General features: G+C 42.2%; 1 protein-coding gene across 1 annotated transcript; it reads right to left on the bottom strand.

Moving 5' to 3' along the window:
• Positions 1-4,531: 4,531 nt before the first annotated feature.
• On the bottom strand, positions 4,532-15,486 carry NFKBIZ (NFKB inhibitor zeta). Its single transcript, XM_061194144.1, has 12 exons — positions 15,087-15,486; positions 12,805-12,944; positions 12,252-12,282; positions 12,026-12,129; positions 11,147-11,928; positions 10,333-10,438; positions 9,796-9,942; positions 9,540-9,603; positions 9,084-9,253; positions 8,077-8,187; positions 7,779-7,946; positions 4,532-5,649 (listed from the first exon to the last, which is right to left on the bottom strand). Exons 1-12 carry the CDS (start codon positions 15,373-15,375, stop codon positions 5,596-5,598), a joined length of 2,166 nt encoding a protein of 721 aa, XP_061050127.1. The 5' UTR covers positions 15,376-15,486; the 3' UTR covers positions 4,532-5,595.
• Between the last annotated feature and the right edge of the window lie 4,145 nt (positions 15,487-19,631).

Raw genomic sequence — 19,631 nt, 5'->3', positions numbered from 1 at the left:
GATTATAAAGGCTCTTTCCCTAGGGGTTAAATGGTACCCCCCCAAAAAAAGATATAGTCATGTCCTAATCCTCAGAACCTGTCAATGTGATCTCAATTGGAAAAAGGGTCTTAGCACATGTAATTAAGAATCTCAAAATGAGGTCATCGTGGGTTATCTAGGTGGGCCCTAAGTCCAATGACAAGTGTCCTTATAAGAGACACACGGTGGAGGGACTTCTCCGGTGGTCCAGTGGTTAAGACTCAGGGCTTCCACTGCTGGGGCGCAGGTTCCATCCCACGTGCTGCACGGTGCAGCCTAAAAGAGAAAAAAAGAGACACACAGTGGAAAACACAGGGAGAGGAGGAGAAGGCCATATGAAAATGGAGACAGAGATTGGAGTTATAATGCTACAAGCCAAGGGATGCCTGGGGCTGCCAGAAACTGCAAGAGGCAAAGAAGGATTCTCCCCTATAGCATTTGGAGACAGCACGGTTCTGACACACCTTGATTTCAGATGGCTGGCCTCCAGAACTGTAAGAGAATAAATTTCTCTGTTTTAGGCCACCAAGTTTGCGGTAATTTGTTACATAGTCCTAGGAAACTAGGACTAAAACCTGTGGATTAAAAGCCAGATGACCTTAGAAAAGTGTTTTCTGAGAGAAAAAAAAACAAAAACAGCTTAGGTGACTCATGATCTCTCCTTCAAAGCTAGTTTCTATAACACAGGATCAAACATGTCTGGCACGTAGCAGGCATTCATCAGTTTGCCGCCTCATCCCCATGGGCATTCCAGCAACCCATTCTGTTACCACCACATAGCTACCGCCCAGCCACAGGTTCTCTCCAAAGTCTGCATTTTCTAATTAATTTAGACTAAACTGCGCACTAGAATCATCTTCACATGTACCTGCTGGAAGCCCTAAAAACCCTGGAGATTCTGATTCAGGGCATCTGGGGTGGAGCCAAGGCATTTGCACAATTAACAAGCTTCACAAAAGCTTGGACTAGCTGTCTAGCTACTCTACCCCAAAATCTTCTTGGGCTGATAGGCAAGGGGAATAGTGCGATGGAGGGAGCAGGGGGCAAGGGCTTGGAGGAAAAAGGACACACATAGGAAAGCTAGACACACTGAGAGTAATCTCCACTTAGTCCTCCTGGAAATGTGCCATCCACGCAATGTTTCTGCGTCTGCAAAGGTAGAGTGAGGGGACTGAGAAGATAAAGTGAAACCAGACTTGGTGTATAGCTGAAGATAAGTCTTCTGCGATTAAATCATAAACTCCATGTGGATGATAAAATGTTTATACATTGAGGTATAAAATATACTGCAAAAATATAAATTAAAAAGGAAGTCATGAAATTAAATTCAATTTAAGAAGTATTTATTGAACATCTCCTATGTGTCAGATACTGTGCTAGGTGCGGAGCCTCTGATGAAGAATAAGATGGCCATTCGCCTCCTCTCAAGGACAAGTCCAGGGCACTAGCAGGAAAACCAAAAACCCAGTAGTCTGGTTATAACTAATGTAAAACCTTGTACCCAGGCCTGATCTCAGAGAGACAAACAAGAATTTAGTCATTGAAGTTGATTTCTTCCTGGAGTCGTGTTCAATACAGAACTGATGTTATCAGAAAATGAAAGTTGGTGGTACTGAGTTTAAGAAGTTGACATTTACTAAAGGTTAGAGGAATTTGAGGAAATTCTCCCCTCCTGATTAGGTAAGAATATAGAAAGGATATTAAATGCGACTGATTTGATTAACAAATAGAGCTGAAGATTTGGTCTCTGACACTTGAGGGAATTCCTTAGTGAAACACCAAACTACATTATTAGAATTAATCCTTTGCACAGAAGGACTACCTGATTTTTTTTTAAAAAGTGTGCCAGCTATGCCACTTTTCATTAACATATCATTGATATCATTGTTATATGGCTGAGTTAAGTTAGAACCATGATAGTCATTAACTCATTAGTACTTTATATTATATCTCTGGCTTGAAACACCACTTCCCCCAAAACCAATGATCCCAACCAGGATTGGCATACATTCATTCACTCATTTAACCAGTATTTTATAAGTTCCTACTCTATGCTAGGCACTCTGCTAGGCACTGATGTTGCAGCAATGAGCTTGTAGTCTTGGCTTCTATGGGGGTCATTTTTTTTTCTTTTTTTTAATAAATGTATTTATTTTATTTATTTACTTTTGGCTGCTTTGGTTCTTTGTTGCTGTGCACGGCTTTCTCTAGTTGTGGTGAGCGGGGCTTACTCTTTGATGCGGTGCGCAGGCTTCTCATTGCGGTGGCTTCTCTTGTTGCAGAGCACAGTCTTTAGGCGTGCAGCTTCAGTAGTTGTGGCACGCAGGCTCAGTAGTTGTGGCTTATGGGCTCTAGAGCACAGGCTCAGTAGCTGTGGCGCATGGGCTTAGTTGCTCCGCGGCATGTGGGATCTTCCCGGACCAGGGCTCGAACCTGTGTCCCTTGCATTGGCAGGCGGGTTCTCAACCACTGCACCACCACGGAAGCCCTATGGGGGTCATTCTTTAAGGAACATTCCATCAAGAACCACCCTCTATACCCATAAGGCAGATATTCGCTAATCAATTACAGTACCCTCTCCTGCCAAACCCCTAGACTGCCTGAAGATCTTTCTCAACGTGCTACTCATGAGAATATTACCAGTTAGAGGTAGAACACAAGATGAAACTTACTGGCCATCCAAATGCTAACCAAGCTACAATGAATCACTTGTGGTTTCTCCCAGAATACTATTGCCTCGGTTCATGTCATTTTGTTTCATTCACCTCCCTCTCCACTTGTATGAACATTCAAATTGACTCTTCTGAAGATACAGCTCAAATGCTCTACCTTGAAGTCTCCCTAGTGCTCCCCTTTCAGATATAAAGTCTTCCTCTTTAGAATCTTTATATTTCTTCCTCTTTTTTCTAATACAGTACATGCCATGTCTCCCACATATGTATCTTAAGGATAAGAAATATGCCTTTTTTGTCTTCGAATACCTCATACTATCTATCAGACAGCTTTGCGCACACGCGCGCGCACACACACACACACAATCACATACTTGCTAAGCACTGGTTCAGTTAATTAATTATGAGAGAATTTGAGATTAAGAGAGAACATATAAGCTCACTTGGGAAAAAGCTCACAGTATATCTATGTTCAATGGAGGTATATCATTTCCACTGTTCTGGTAATCAGGTTGCATTTGCAATACAAACTGCTCTTGAGATTTCATTTATATGAGAGAAGAAAAATTATACTTGATGTACAGAAATAGAACTACAGTACATTTTTTTTTTATAATTTATTTATTTTATTTATCTATTTTTGGCTGCGTTGGGTCTCCGTTGCTGCACACGGGCTTTCTCTAGATGCGGCAAGCGGGGGCTACTCTTTGTTGTGGTGCGCGGGCTTCTCACTGTGGTGGCTTCTCTTGTTGCAGAGCACGGACTCTAGGTGTACAGGCTTCAGTAGCTGTGGCTCGCGGGCTCTAGAGCACAGGCTCGGTAGTTGTGGCGCACGGGCTTAGTTGCTCCGTGGTATGTGGGATCTTCCCGGACCAGGGCTCGAACCCGTGGCCCCTGCACTGGCAGGCGGATTCTTAACCACTGCGCCACCAGGGAAGCCCTACAGTACATTCTCAACCTGTGAGTCTGGGCCCCTGGTGGTTGTGAAACCCCTGATATCGTAAACAGCATTTGTGCGTATATGCACACCAGTTTCTCAAAAGAGTTTACAAGAACTAGAATACATGTGCAGTGATTGACTGATGTTGACAGATGTTGATGTGTTTATTCTCACTCGTCAAAATGGCATGTTGGGAAATGGAGGGACCCCATTTACTGCTCTTCCCAGGTTTACATCTCTCGGAATGATCCTGGTAATCTCCAAATTGTTTTTCCTATGTTCACTGCTCCCACAAAATAAATAAAGTATGAAAAATACAGTCATAAACATAGAGACTTATCTTTTTTAGCACATAAACTTCTATAGATCAACAATATCTTTTAAACTTCCATGATATTTTCAGAACCTAGTAAATCTCTACTAACGAACTTGGCAAAGAGTTTTTTCATGTTAAATCTTATATAACCTCAGGAAACTCATTCTCAAAAAAACCCAAATTAATATATATTGGCTAATTTAAAGGATTTAGATTAGTAATTAATAGCACTTCTCAACCTTGGGAAATATAAATAAGGGAATAGGAAAAGAAAATGCATATCCTTAAGAAAAATAGTATTACTGAATTAATGTTTATTTAAAGCCATGCATGAGTTTTTCCATGAGTTCACAGCCATACTTTCAGATACCAAATAACTATAACTAACTTTTGTCCACAAGACATACTGGGTCAAACAATGTGATCGATCCAAAGGTTATCTTTTTTTGAAGGATTTAAGCACTTAGCTACAAAGATGATTAGCCAGTAAATTGCTTATGAGACTTCTCATTTAAAAGAAAAAAAGAAAGGTTTTTCATGAATCAAATTTATTACAAAGAATTAATGTACAATCAAAGCCAAATACGTTCCTCGGGGTATGCCAGAGATAAGCAAAATAATATTATTAGAATTAAAGTTACTAAAAAATTAGGCATTTTTTTTCTGAATGGTAATATGAAACATCATGGTATGTTATCATTATTTGACAACAGAAAACCAGTAAAACATGTTTCAATATTGACTTTTTGTTGTTCTTATAAAGGTAAAACAAACATTCCAACAGAGCAAGTAAATCATAAATTCTAGAAAGTGAGTCATAAAGAGGTGTTCTCTTTAACAGCATGCAATTCCCTACAAATAATGTATCTCATCTCAAAGCATATTTACAATTCAAACAGAGCTCTGCCAGCCACTAAAGGAACAACTCTCCATCTGTTTCATCTACAGAGATGGTGATTACACAGCTCCTTTGAATGCATATGATTTTTAAAAATAGTGAAAATCCACTTGTTCTTTTCTAGTTTATTGATTTACACATTTCAAATGTGGCCATGTTAATGACCACATGTACAAATATTTGTACAAATATTTTAAAAGACAAAGATAACAATTATATACAGTTTGCAAAGATCAAACTTTACCCATGGTACCCTCCATCTAGTCCAACGACTAGAGACTTTCCAACACCAATAACTATCAGGTACTGCATCAGGCCAAACGAAGCCTCAACACTACGTCCAGATTTATTTTTTAACTTCCAAATGCTTTCATTTTTCTTTAAAGAAAAAGTTTACAATTCACCTCCTTTTAAACTGGCAATAGCTACATAAGCAATGCCTTATGCCACAAATCAAAGCCTTCTCCTACCCAAAAGCTACTGTTAATTGAAGTCAATTTTACCACTCAGATTAAATTCACATGTCTAGATCCCAGATACCTGGGTATGAAATATTAAAATCTGCCAAGAGGAATTAGATATTTTTCTTTTCTTTTAACATAACCCACTATATAATAGTGAACTAAATATGTTTGTTTCATAGAAACAACTTACATTTGCCAGTACAGAGCAAATGGTCTATGTACAGATACATTAGGACTGCCTAACTGACAGTGAGTATTGCTGACCAGGCTCCCAGCCAATGGAGCTAATACGGTGGAGCTCTCTGCTGAATGGACTTTCCCTTCAGGATACGTCGGATCTGGAAAGGAAACCAATAGGATTTGTGAGGGTTTTTTCCTACGATCAAAGTACCACATCTCCTTCAGTTTCTTTCCTTTCTTATATACTCTACACCATTCCTTTCTACTTGTAAGTAAGTATATGAAGAAATATGCAACAGTATGTGTCAAGATTTTAAGGGGACAAAAAAAATACTACAACTCCTTTTAAAGTTTACTACAGACCTGCTATAATGATCTTTGAGTACAAGAAAGTAAAGCATCTCCATTAAAAATTATCTGAGGTTGAAAATCTCCAACAGTTTAACTAAGACCTATATTCTTTTCCTAATCTTTACTCCTGTTATTTTTGAGAACATTTAATATAACGCAGTAATCATGGTTATTATAATATCTCACCTACCTTGATGTCAGCCTCAACCAAGAACCGAGAGCCCACCTTATACACACGAGTACATTACAATGCCCTTCGAGTCAAGATAGCTGTCATGACATCCAAGAATTAAAGCATCTGTGCATGACTGTATGGATCACAGGAAACCCCCAGGCTCATTCAGAGTCTAGTAATTGATTTTATACCCCAGCCTGACAAATTTTATGATCTGTCTCTCAGCCCACAGAAGATTAGAAACAACAAATTAGAAGAAAGAAGATTGCAGTAGGGGATGCAATTGACAGCTGCTAGAAGAAGACACAATGACCATAGTCTGACAATAAAACCAAAGGAAAAGACCCTCCCTCCACACACAGAGACACAAAAAATACAAAAGCAGGAAGGAGAGTAATCCAAGAACATTTAGCAAAGAGTCAAGCAGCTCTCCATGTTCAATACTCCCTGAGAACATCACTCTATGACTGCACACCACAAACAGCAAACCCGAAGTGAACAGTGCGCTTAGGACTCTGCCATTTACTATTTAATGGTGGTCCCTATGCCTGGACCCACTCTGAGTCTCAGTCTTCCCAGCTGAAGCTTCACCCTGCAAAGTTTTCCTAACTAGTAAGTGGCATAATATACAGGAAAACTCTACAAATCATCAAGTGATTCGTTTTAAGCTATAAAGAGTTCCACAAATATGAGTTACTATAACATTATGGTCATAGCGAGGGCTGTAAATCAAAGGCAAGGCTAAATTGCATTCCATATATTTTATTTTGTGATTATTAAAGTATGTAACGACCCGCAGCCACAATCTCTCATTTCCTCCAGGGAAAGAGTTTCATCAAAAATATTTTAAGTTCTTCCAAACGTATGGACACCAAGGGGGAAAACTGGTGGTCGGGGTGGGGGGGCGGGGCAGGGGGTGTGATGAATTGGGAGATTGGGATTGACATGTATACAGTAATATGTATAAAATGGATAACTAATAGGAACCTGCTGCTTAAAAAAATAAATTTAAAATATGTATTTTAAGTTCTTAAAAAGAGTCAGTTCTTGTTATCAAGAAAAGTTTAGTCATATGAAACTGTTCAATCCCCAAATATAATATATTGGGTTGGCCAAAAAGTTCATTCAAGTTTTTCATAACAGCTTACAGCGAAAACCAAACAAACTTTTTGGCCAACCCAGTAGAACCATATGATGAGAAAAGCATAATTTTATTTAAAGTATAAAATATTTCTAGGTTCTAAATTACATAAATAACCTTCCCATTTTTTATTTAGGATCAGTTAGTAGATAGAAATCATTGTTAACAGCTAATGTTTACTGAGCAGCACCCACTTATGTGCCTGGGACTATTCTGAATACTCTACAGACACTGACTCATTTAATATGCACAATATTTGAAGGCTCATCACTTACTCACAAAACTAAGATTCTCTTTCTTTAGTGTGTGCAGGAACCTTGGTTCCTCCTCTTTCATCAACTTCCAAATGTCAAACCATTCTGACTTAGCCCAAACCCAAGTTTGTGTCTTGGAAGAAAAAGAAAGACTAGCTGACTTCTGACCATTTGGGGTCCATGGATAAACCCTCAAATTTCTTACTCTTCCTTTGGAGACAAAGCAATTGACTCTAAAGGGCTACAGTGACCACTGTTGAGACACAGATGTTGATAAAGCCCACCTGAAGAGTGCCAGCTGGCCCCTGCCCCTTATGTTTCAGAACAATGCCTTAAAGTATTTCTTCTCCCTTCTGTGGCCCTCACCTGTTCTCCCACAGGGCCATCAGGAACCAAATGCACTGGCTGTTCGTTCTCCAAGTTCCGAGTACTTGGGTCTGCTCCCTTCCTCATCAACAGGCGGACTGCATCCAACTGTGTCACCCGATATTGCAGGCTGGCAGCAACATGGAGGGCGGTGTTTCCATTGTAAGCCTAAAGACAAAGAGACAAAACGACACCCATCAGGAAGGGAGACTTGCATGAAAGCAGCTCAAAAGCTTGAAGAAGGTATAAAGAAGGTTATTCCAACTCTTCTGCAGTTCTTGTACGCTTCTAAAAGTACCTTTGCATTCACAAAAGACAGGCAACTGGGCAGTTCCAAAAAGAGGCGAATGAGTTCCAGATTTGCTTCTTCAGCTGCCAAATGCAGGGCTGTGCGGCCACTTTTACGATCCTTGTCAAAGGCAAGAGGGGGGAAAAAATGAACATCCAGAAACCATGCCCTGGATATGCTTCCCACCCAGTCTCTCATATGTCTGACTCACCCTTGGAGACTCACTCGGAGTGCCCCCTTCTCCACAAACCCTTCCTTCAACCCAAGCTCCATGGAATCTCTCATTCCTCCTAGTTCCCTTTTATCACATCTACCCTTGTATACCGGGTGGCCATAAAATGTAGAAACATAGACTATACTGTTTTATCATGTGCTGTAATATAAGAAATCATTTACTGTGTATTCGCCTATGCTTCCAGACTTGGTGGTCACCCTGTAGACTTATAATTAGCTATATCTCTCACCATTTCTACTAGACAGAAGCTTCCCAAGGACCCAAGTGGCTTATGATTTAGGCATTTTCCCCTAGGGCCCCTAACTCAGTACCTCAGCCTTTACATAGCAAATACTCAGCAAATAAACCTCAGATTTAAAGATAATAAAATATTTTCCAGTTTAAAAAAACAGAAGATTAAGTCCAGATCCAACAACAATGAAGAAACCCTTACAAAATGCACTACCTTTAGTATCTGTGTATGACAATGGAAGCAAAATGAAAATATCAATTTCAAGCATTTTCTTTTCCTTTCAAATAAAGACTAATTCGTTTCACAGCTAAATGATCTTTTGAATAATAATCCATAGATTAAAAGCAAATCAAGAAACCAGATGAGGTGATCTTTTAAAATCTAAGCTTCTTAACTATCCATACATTGCTACTCACTCCATTAATTTAAAAAGATGGCAAAAATAAAATAAAAAGGGGGAAAAGTTTTAATCTATACTTGGGAACAAGGTCTTCTGCTATAACCACTTTTCTCCCACATCCTATTTCCAAACTCTTCTGTGAATTTTACCTTAGCTTCCACTGCGGCTCCCATTTGAATCAGACACTTAATTGTATCAACTAGACTCTTATTCTTCAGCAAAAGCTCCTGAACTTCAGGTGAATGGGGCTGTTGGTTTCTCTGGAGTTCATGAACCACAGCATTGTGGGCCACAACTGCACAGTGTAGAGGGCTCAGGCCTAGAAAAAAGCATAAGAAAGCAGTGGTCAAGCATCCTATCAATTCTTTTAGTTGTTCTATAATTACAAACCTTGAGGGTGGCCTCTCACATGACCTACATATGGGCTCCACAAGAACTAGTAAGGCAATCTGAGTAATCCCTCCATTGGGTCTTACTGCTAATTTTATCTATAGAATATTTTAGCTTTAATTACCTCCCTTCCTTATTGGTATAGAACTTAATACCCTTAAAATTAATGGGCCCCTCTCTCTGTTTCTTCACCCAATAATGCGTCAACCACTTACCATCATAGTTAGTTGCCTCCAGATCCACAAACTGATTGCTCCCCGCTGCTCCCTTCTGAATTGCCTGCAGAATTTAAAAACAGACATCTATCAGCAAAAGACAAACTACACAAATACTTATCTACTAGTGTTCCAAGAAAGGAGTAAGTCAACTCAAAAGAGAGCATTGCAACAGGCAATCTACATCCAACTCCTAATATCCAAGCTGTACCCCTTCGGCCCTGTGGTAATGGGAACCTGGCTCGCTGCCTCTTACCTGAAGCACCTGGGAGTGGCCCTTCTCTGCACAAACATGCAGGGGGGTTCTTCCCCAGCAGTCAGTCGTATTCACCTGGGCCCCGAGGTTCACCAGATCCTGCACGATGAGGTGCTGATTGGCAGCCACTGCCACCTGAAAGGCACTCTGTGGACATTCAGAGGAAAAAAATATTTTTTAAAACCCATAACACTGTAGTAACAAAGAATATGAACCTAAACTGAGACTGAGGGGAAAAAACCCCACAGAGAGAAAATAAATCCTGTTAATAAGCAATAAGATACTGTAACACAAGGAAACTAAAATAAGCTTAGGGTGCAGCTTTATTATACCCAGTTAGTCTTTGGTCAAATAACTACAGAGTTAACGTTAATAACTTCAAGGTTGGCAGTGACAAAGAGTCAACATCCGGAAGTTAATATTAACTAAACTCTCTTGGTCTGGAACTCTGAAATGATCTACACATAAATAAGAGACCAGCCGTCATCTTGTCCCCATGACCACACCTTTGCCACTTCCCTCTGTCAAGATCCTCACCTGTCCATTGTGCTCTTTAATATCCAGCATCTGAAGCGCATTCATCTTTCTTGCAAGGACATAGGAAAGTGCCCTTCTCCCCTGGGCGACAGCAATATGGAGGAACCTGGGGGGAAAAAAAAGGAAAAGAAAAGAAGTGAATTATTTCTTATTTCACTAAGTTCATCCTTTTTAAAAAAAATTCTTCCTTTAGCCCCTTTCTTGATATGTTGGTGTACTCAAATCAAACAGTACAGAGCATAATTTGTCTTTTCTGCTATGCTGACAATACATCTGAGTTGCAACAAGATGAATTAGGTTACCAGAAAAAAGAAGTAGGCCAGGCACCATGCTGATAGCTTTAAATCCATTATTTTTAATGTTCATAAAAACCCACTGAGGGAGGTATTATCATTTTACATGCCCAGAAACTGAGGCATAGAGAGGTTAAACAACTTGCCCAACACCACAAAGATGTCAGGATAGATCAGTATTCAATCTACAAATCAACTCACAGTTGATCATGACCAACTAACCATGATCTAACTGATTTTGCTCTACAGACACAATCTATGCTAATCTTTCAAAACTAATTATTCAAAGACACGTACATTTTTATTAATTTAGAACAGGTAATTTGTTCAGCCAGAAAAAAAAAAAGAAAGGAAAACTCTCACTTGAAATATGAGCTATCATTCTACCCCCACTAGTCATCTTGTTTAGCCAACCACTTACTCAGACCTAAGCTGGCATCCCCTAGAGAAATTCTGTGCCCACTGTGTCCAGCAAGCATGGCTTACCAAATTAGCTCAATGAGATAAAGGGACATACTCACGTGTCACCATCTGCATCCTTTGAAAGAAACTGGTCTTGGGAGATATGTGCCAATTTGCTTTCTTCCTGCTCTACTTGCCACTGAAAAAATGACTTCCCTAACTGCGTGGTGTTCATTGGATTTCCGACGATGTTCGGGAAGGGCGGTGGTGTGTTTAAAGGGGCAGAGCCTGCATCGTGCCTCGCCAGGGCCTCACAGGCACTGTGTGGCATCATGTTGAAGTTCTGCACGTGGGCATCACTTTGCTGCTGAACGCTGGGGGCAGTCTGTAGGGGAACAGCAATATTCTCAGATTCCCTGGGATCACTTAGAAGGGATGCAAAACTTTGGTTCGGGCAGAACTGTGGTTCTTGACCATCAAAGATGTTTGGTTCATAGCCGGGGGACTGGGAAGTTCTGGAATAAGGACTGTATGCCAGAGCTGGGCTGTGGGCGTAGTGCTGCGGCGGCAGCTGCTGTACGTTCTGGCTCTGTGGAGAGTACTGGTACATGGAAGCCTGATCCATCACGTGTGGGGAGCTGCTGACTTGGAAGGGTTGGTACTTCTGAGGTGGAGAGAAGACCTGCCCTCCGTGGAAGTCCTGACACTGCTCGTGGGGGGAGCTCGGAGGGACCCCCACAGGGCTCATCCAGCTAACTTGGACAGTGTTCAGGGAAACCAGGCTGCATTCATTCTTAATGTTGATAATGCTCTGAAGCAGATCAGCACTGCTGTCCTGTTTGGATTCATCGTGATGGACATCTTCCATGCTTTCCGCGGGTGTGGGTGTTTGAGGTGGCGTCTGGAAAGGGAGAAAAAATAAGTTGCACACTCCCTTCCAAAATTACTCCAGGAATAATTTCCAAAGGGTATTCAGAGGAAAATAGTGAGATACGTACCAAAAACTGGGTATGTAACAAAGCTGGTCTTTTGCAAGCTGGTCCATCAGACAATAAATCAGGGCCTTTCCTTTTCCCACTATATGATACTGTGTTCTTCAATTCTATACCCAAGAAAGGAATATGGAATCTGTGATAATTTTATTTCACAAATTTTTACCCATAATCACACTACACTGTTTTACCCTACAGCCCCCATGATATTATAAATAGAGGTAACTCTTACCTGTGAATTGCTCTCTGTTCACACCTTGTGTCTATAAGGAAAAAAAGTTTCCAATTTAGTGTGTGATAAATGGTTTCCTGATTAACATACATCAACAAACAGACTTACCTCTACCCCTCTTTACAGTTCACCATAAACCTTTGACATAGCTATTCTAGCAATATTTATTTTCTATGTTAATTTCCATCCTATCTTGCAACTTCCCCCATTTGCACTTTCACCTTAGTTCAACTCAGGTCAAGATAAAATTAATAAGGCCACTTGAGTTTTCCCTTTCTAGTCAAAATGTTCCATTTTAACTGAACCACATTAATTTCCTTGCCCCCAACTTGCCTTCATTTATTTGTTCATTAAATTTCTCTTGCACACCTGCCAAGTGCCTAGCAGTGGGCCAAGTGACAGCAATATAGCAGACAGCAGGACAAATATGTTCTCTGTCCTAAGGGCTTTGTGGTCTACAAAAGACTTGCCCAACCTAGGTTAGCAGAGAGTAATAACACTGACAGGCTAACCTCCCTACCCCCCAACCCAAAACAAATAAATTAGGTGCCACCTTAAAATCATCGACAGCTTGTCCGGAAGCCTTCTGTTTATGACTTCGGATGTGCAACAGGAGTTCCTTCACCGAGTTCTTCACGCGAACACCTTGAAAGGGTCCTCTCTGCTGCCTTCCAACCCCCATATGGGGCTCAACTGTTAAAAAAAACAAAACAAAACAAAACATATCCCAATTAAGTGTCTTCACAGACATGAATATTAATAACCTCAAAAGCATAGCTATCCAACGTGAAAAAGTTCCCAACTAACAGACCGCAAAGCCTCTTCAACTCGCTTGCCTGATACCTTTCTCCACCAGGAAGCCTAAGGAATTAAAGCTCATAAAAATATTGTTTCAGGGAACCCCAGAGCCGAGAGATAAACCCAAATTAATTCTCTGTCTCTCAGCCCTACCCACCCATGAGACAGGATCACAGATTTTGCCACCCTGACTCTCATAAATCTGTAATTATTCTAGACTTTTGAAAAACCTTGGGGGAGCAAGGAATAAATGATGAATTTTTAGCTTTTCAAACCAAAGGCTTTATGTCCACATAGAAATTTTAAAGTCTATCAATTCCACTCACCTAAGAAGGTACAAAACAAACTTCTTCCAAAGATCTCAATGTACCAAAGCCTAACATTTAACAATGTCTCAGTTTATTATTTCCCTCAGTTCAGCTACGCCAATAAAGCTACATAAATTCACTGAGCTTAAACGCATCTCCACATATGCACGCAGGATTTCCCCTCACCGACTGTTTTTGGATGTTCACATAGGCCTTCTAAGTAAAAAGGAAATAATCTCATTTCATATTTAAGCTTTAAAATACACTTTAAAATGTAGTACATGAGTACAGCATTCTACTCTGACCACTACTATGTCACAACCTCTTGGGATGAGTTGAACACAAAGTAAACACACAAAGAGTCAGGAAATGAATAATTCAGCAACTCCATTGAGAGTGGAAAAAAATAAGATGGGACAAAAAACAAGGCATAATTTTAAATATATAGGTATATACACATATATATATATATAAAATCAAATACATGAGAGAAGCAACTCAATGATAGGGCAAACTAAACACTAGTTAGTTTTATGTTTAAGTCTAAGAATATCTTGCCAGAATCTAACACAGCATTTCTCTGGAATGACAGCAGTTAATAACTCAACGTCACAGGGAGAAAAATTCAGTTTCAGAAATCCCCTATGGTAAACCAAAGAACTGGCAAAATAGTTTCAGCCAGATGAAGGCCAAATGTGGAGGAAAAAAAGGGTCTAAATACACACACAATTTTGGCATTTGCTACACACTTAACATACAGGGAGCATGTTATACAACCGAGTGGCTTAAATCACTTTTTTAAATAAAAATGACAAATCACATTTTAAACTAAAACACAAGCAAAACAGGAGTGGCCAGCCGTGGGGAATACCTGAAAGAGAACGCTCTTTAAAATCATGCTGATTAGATTTTCCAAAATTTGAGATTATCTAGACGTTCTTTGGTTCACCTACAGCGGCATCCTGTTTTCCCCCCAATTATGCAACTCCGTTAAGAAAAGAAAATAATAATTCACAGCCGCAGAACGGAAACGTTACGCCTTTCTCTGCTACAGACGGCTCAACCATTCTAAAGCACACAAAACAAAGACCAAAGAAATTCTGGGCAGACTTCGGAAAATCACAGACTCAAGGTATAAATTGGTTTTCAGTCCAGCTTCACCTTACATCTTAATAATATCGGTTTCTTTTCTTTATAAAGTCCTTTTACTTAAAATTTCCACAAACACGTACTTAGGAAGAAATAAATCACGACCTTCAACCCAGTACCCAAACCCTTATCGCCGGCTACAGCCTTTCACTAAAACAGCCACAAGAAAAAGGTACACCTACATCAGATCCAAAACCTCGCCATAGTATGTGAATTATAGCTTAATAAAAGTGTTTTTTAAAAAAAAGAAAAGAAAGAGAAAACCCAACGTGGTCCATTTCCCCCACCCGAAGTCAGAGCTGTGTGTTTCAAGCTACCAGGCCAGGTAGACGGCGCCCAGATTTCACAGACGATCAAAGGGCATCGAGTGATAGTCAACGCCCAGCACGGGGCAAGGCATCCAGTAGTGGCCTAATAATGATGGCCAGTGTGATTATGTACCGCCGCTAAAGCAGGCGCCGAGGCCACCTAACACCTGGCCGAGGTACTTCGCTTCTGGGCGGCCCAGACCCCCCCTCCCCGCGGGTGGGCCGCCCGCAAACGGGGATCCTGGGACCGCCCCGCCGGGGCCGATGGGTACCTTGCAGCCGCTCGGCACGGGCGCCGCCTCTCGGCCGGGACTCTACCGCCCCGCAGGAGGACACGGACGAGGCGGAAGAGAAGTCGGAGGAGTCGGAGCCGGGCGAGCCGGGCGCCGAGGGCCCAGACGACGAGCAGCCGGCGTCGAAGGCGCCGGGGGCGGCGGCGGGCGGCGACGCGCCGTAGAAGTAGGCCAGGTTGAGCGGGCTGGTCATAAGGCCGCAGTCGCCGGCCGCGTCCAGCAGCCCCTCTCCGCCGCGGCTGTCGTCCATCAGCTTGTCCACGATCATGCTCCCGGGCTCGGCGCTCGGGGACCCCAGACACCTGCGCCACCGGTTCGCTGCGCGCGGCTGCCTCCCGACTGCGGCTGTGGCTGTGATGGGCTGGGGGAACCTATCGGCTGGAGGACGGCGCGGGCACAGGCGTGGCCCGGGGCTGCCCGACTATTTAACCGGCCTTCGAGGCCAGGGGCGGAGAGAAGAGGCCGGCGCCTCGCCCGCCTCCCCCGCGCCCGGCCGGGCCATTGGCGGCGTCGGGGCCGCCTGCCGGCCCCTCCTCCGGATGCGCCCCGTTTCCAGTAAAATGTACAGGATGAGGCAATGTGCCCTCCGCCCTCGCTCCGCCCTCGCTCCGCCCTCCCGGCCCCGCCCAGACCGACCGCTTGTTTTCTTGCCCTTCACCTAGAAACCCCCATGGAGCGCGGCTTACTGGCCCTCGGACCCCCACCCCGGCCGCCCGCGGACGGATGTCGGGGCCGGCGCTGCCTCGGCGCGCTCCCAGCCTGGCCTAGGTGCCCGGGAAGAGGGCGCGTGGCGTGGGCCTCGCCCGCAGTGGGCGGCGAGGAGGCGGGAGGCGGCGGTGGGAACAGGTTGGCCTGGTTCCGTGGCGTAGGAAAGTGCTGGAAGGTGCGCTTCGCGCAGCCCTCCCGCCGTCTTGCGCCGAGCTTCTCGCCAGCCCCAGCCAAGGCGTCTCCCAGCCAAGGAGTCTCCCAGCCAAGGAGTCTCCCAGCCAAGGAGTCTCCGGGAGGTTCTTAAGGGCCCGTCTCCTCTCAGTTTAGTAAGCGTTTTTGCTAACTTAACTTTTGGCCAAATCCCAAACTGAAAGAGATGTTGAAGCCATTTTTGTCTGTCCTCAAATTATAATCCGGCAACAATTTTTTTTTTTTTTTTTTTTTTTTGGGTGCAGCCCAGGAGTAAAAAGCGGTGTCCTGTAAACTTCCATACTAAAACAAATACGTCTTAGCAAAATGACAAGTATACATACATGTATGTGTCTGTACTTACATATATGTAATTTCTTTATGCTGCATAACTGTCCATTGTGTCGGATAAGCACAGGAATTTTGCTCTTTCTTATGTTAAATACTTTAATGGAGTTACACAATTTTTGTAGTGAAGTCCAATTACTTGCTAAAACCGTGGCTAGGAGTTAGCAGGAACAAAAGATGAATGATTATGTCTGTCCTTTCAAGTACATTATAATCTTTTAAGAATGATAAGGTAAGTACACACATGCTATATTAAAAGAAACCGATTATGATTAAATATCATGAGGGATACAAAGTTCAGTGAGTGTCCTAAAAAGACAACGTCTAGTGAAGGGCAAGATGACGTCATGAGGAAAATCTTTGCAAAGAAGGTGACATCTAAGATAGGCCCCAAAGGATGGGTGAGGTTTCAACCCACAGCATTTATAGGAAGAGGGAACAGCATGAGCAAAGAATTAAAGAAAAGGGGTCAGATAAAAGCTTACAGGCCCTTTTAGGATAGTCAAGGGAAGACCATCACATTAAATGTAAAAGGTAACTTGGTGTTTTTGGGTGGAGCACCTCCAGTAACAGGCTGACACACTGGGTCTTTAATAAACATTGAGTGAACATGAAAGAATTTGGGGAGGGCAAAATTAGTCCGGAAGCAGGTCAAAGGAGGAGAGACTGAGGGGCCCAGAGGCTATCAGAAACCACTGTAATGGCCCAAGAGAGAACTGACCTGACCCTGGGGCAGAGGCAGTGGGAAAGAAGAAAGTAAAACAGAAAGAGAGGAAACAGACCTGGGCAGCATTGCTGAGGCAGAATGCGCAGGTCGCACCGGGTTGGAGGTGGGCAGCAATGAAGGGGTCCCCAACCAGGCTATGGTTTGGGGCTGGATGACCATGTGAATAGGGATGCCAACTTCAGATCACAGGGAAAGTAGACTGTTAGGGTCCCAAGAGGAAGAAATGAGGGAGGCAGGGGAGGAGGGAGACAAAGAGCTTGAATTGTTACTCAGTATTGATAGGTGGTACAAGACCCTGGTGCGGGTGCTAAAGTAAATATTTCCTTGTTTCTCACAAATGTTGTATTGCCCCAGGAACTTCTTGCTTGCTGCCTTTCCCTCCTGCCAATTTTTGAGTTTTGGTAAATTTTTTTAAAAATAAAAAGAAAACAGCTCCCTTGATGTATCTGCAGAAAACAACAAGGCTCCAGTAATTGCAGTTCCTCAGAAACCAAAATCACTTAAAAGATGCTCCAAATGAGATATTAGACTTTCTCAATAAAATCTATTTGGATTTTTTTTCCTTCCCACTAACATTTTATGTATAATAAAGGCCTTAAATGGCCATCCAAATAAATTCATGGCCAATATTTTTTTTTACAAAATTAGTTCTCCCCCTAAAATTATTTCCTGTTTCACTTGGTATATAAAAATTCAAACTTCAAAATCATGGCTTCTGGAGAACTTAATATAGATAAATACGGTCAGTAGACTAATGTTTCAAAATAAAGTTTTCTATGAAATGTCAAAGCAATCATACTGTTTTAAAAGACCACAACCCCCAACACATAGTCAAGAATGGTTACTTGTTAATATCACTACAAAGATTAAATGCTCATTTAAATGTTGAAATATAAACTCAGTTTGGTCTATTAGGTTGAGTGATATGACACTGCCACTGTTCTAATCAAACATAGTGGACCATTCACTCTGTGGAGATAGCCAACCATGTTATGAGGACTCTCTGGAAAAGTCCACTGAGGCCAACAGCTAGCACTAGCTTGCTAGCCATGTGAGTGAGCCATTCCAAAAGCAGATCCTGCAGGTCCACATCTGGCCTTCAGATGACTGCAGCACTGACCAGCATCTTGAAGGTAGTCGTATGAGTAACCCTGAGTTAGAAACCCCTCTTTCAAAGCCACTCCCAGATTCCTGACCACAGAAACAGTATTTGAAAAATGAGCCTTTGAGAATTTACAGTTTACACTGCTCATCATAGGTGGAGAAGAGATTAAAATCCTTATCTGTCTGAGTCTGGAGCCCAGTCTTTTGCTTTAGAAAGGGAGATCAGAAGACTCATTTCCTCAAGGCTCAGATGCACTGTCTACATCTAAAGATAAAGAAAAAGATGAAAATGACAGATCTGAGAGTTCCCTGACTCATGAAAGGAAGAAAACTATTCCAAAGCAATTGTAAGGAACTGTAAGTATAAAATAAAAATATGACGATGCTATCTTTTCCTTGGCTTTATAGATGTTAATAATTTACCTTATTGTGTCTTATGCAATAGAACATTTCTGCATAGTAATATGATGCCAGTTAAGTTGTAACACCATTTTGAGACCAGTCATTCAGAGTTTTTAAAAAGGATCTGACGTTTTAAATGAAGATGTAATGAACTTCTGAGAAGCCAAAACTTATTTGGTGCAGCTTTTCAAACCTGAGGAGAAAAATTCAGTGAAGTATCTTACAGCATAACTGGCTGAAGAAGTGAACATCATAGGTGAGAGAACAGTAAAGCCTGGCAGAGTTTATCTTGCTGAATGCCTTCTAGAGGAAAAGTCAGCAAAAGAAACCATGGCACTGCCACTTTTCAATGTTATAGTAACTCATCAAATTAAAGATTTGACTGCAAACTTTAAAACTGATCTTTTTTGCAGAACTGCACTTTTGCCTTAGAAATGGATAGATCTGCTATCTGGACTTGCTATTTTGGTTGTATTCATCAGGTATCAGCACCAGCTAATCATCAAAGATCTTTCATATGAATGCTTGACAACAAACATAGAGGTGCTGAATTGGGGCTTCCCTGGTGGCGCAGTGGTTAGGAATCCGCCTGCCAATGCAGGGGACACGGGTTCGAGCCCTGGTCCGGGAAGATCCCACATGCCGCGGAGCATCTAAGCCCGTGTGTCACAACTACTGAGCCTACGCTCTAGAGCCCGCGAGCCACAACTACTGAAGCCCGTGCACCTAGAGCCCGTGCTCCGCAACAAGAGAAGCCACCGCAATGCGAAGCCCACACACCGCAACAAAGAGTAGACCCCGCTCACTGCAACTAGAGAAAGCCCACGCGCATCAACGAAGACCCAATGCAGCCAAAAATAAATAAAATAAAATAAATTTTTTTTAAAAAGAGGTGCTGAATCATTTGAAGTATACAATAATTTTTTTGAATCTCATCATTTATCCTGGAACAGTTGTGTTGACATTTGCACTGATGGTACTAAAACAATGGTGGGTAAAATTGCTGGTGCCTTACAACAAGTGAAGGCAATGGCAACAAAATGAAC

The sequence above is a fragment of the Eubalaena glacialis genome, chromosome 6 (genome assembly GCF_028564815.1).
Source record: "Eubalaena glacialis isolate mEubGla1 chromosome 6, mEubGla1.1.hap2.+ XY, whole genome shotgun sequence".
NCBI lineage: Eukaryota > Metazoa > Chordata > Mammalia > Artiodactyla > Balaenidae > Eubalaena > Eubalaena glacialis.
This window is presented reverse-complemented; position numbering and strand designations above follow the sequence as displayed.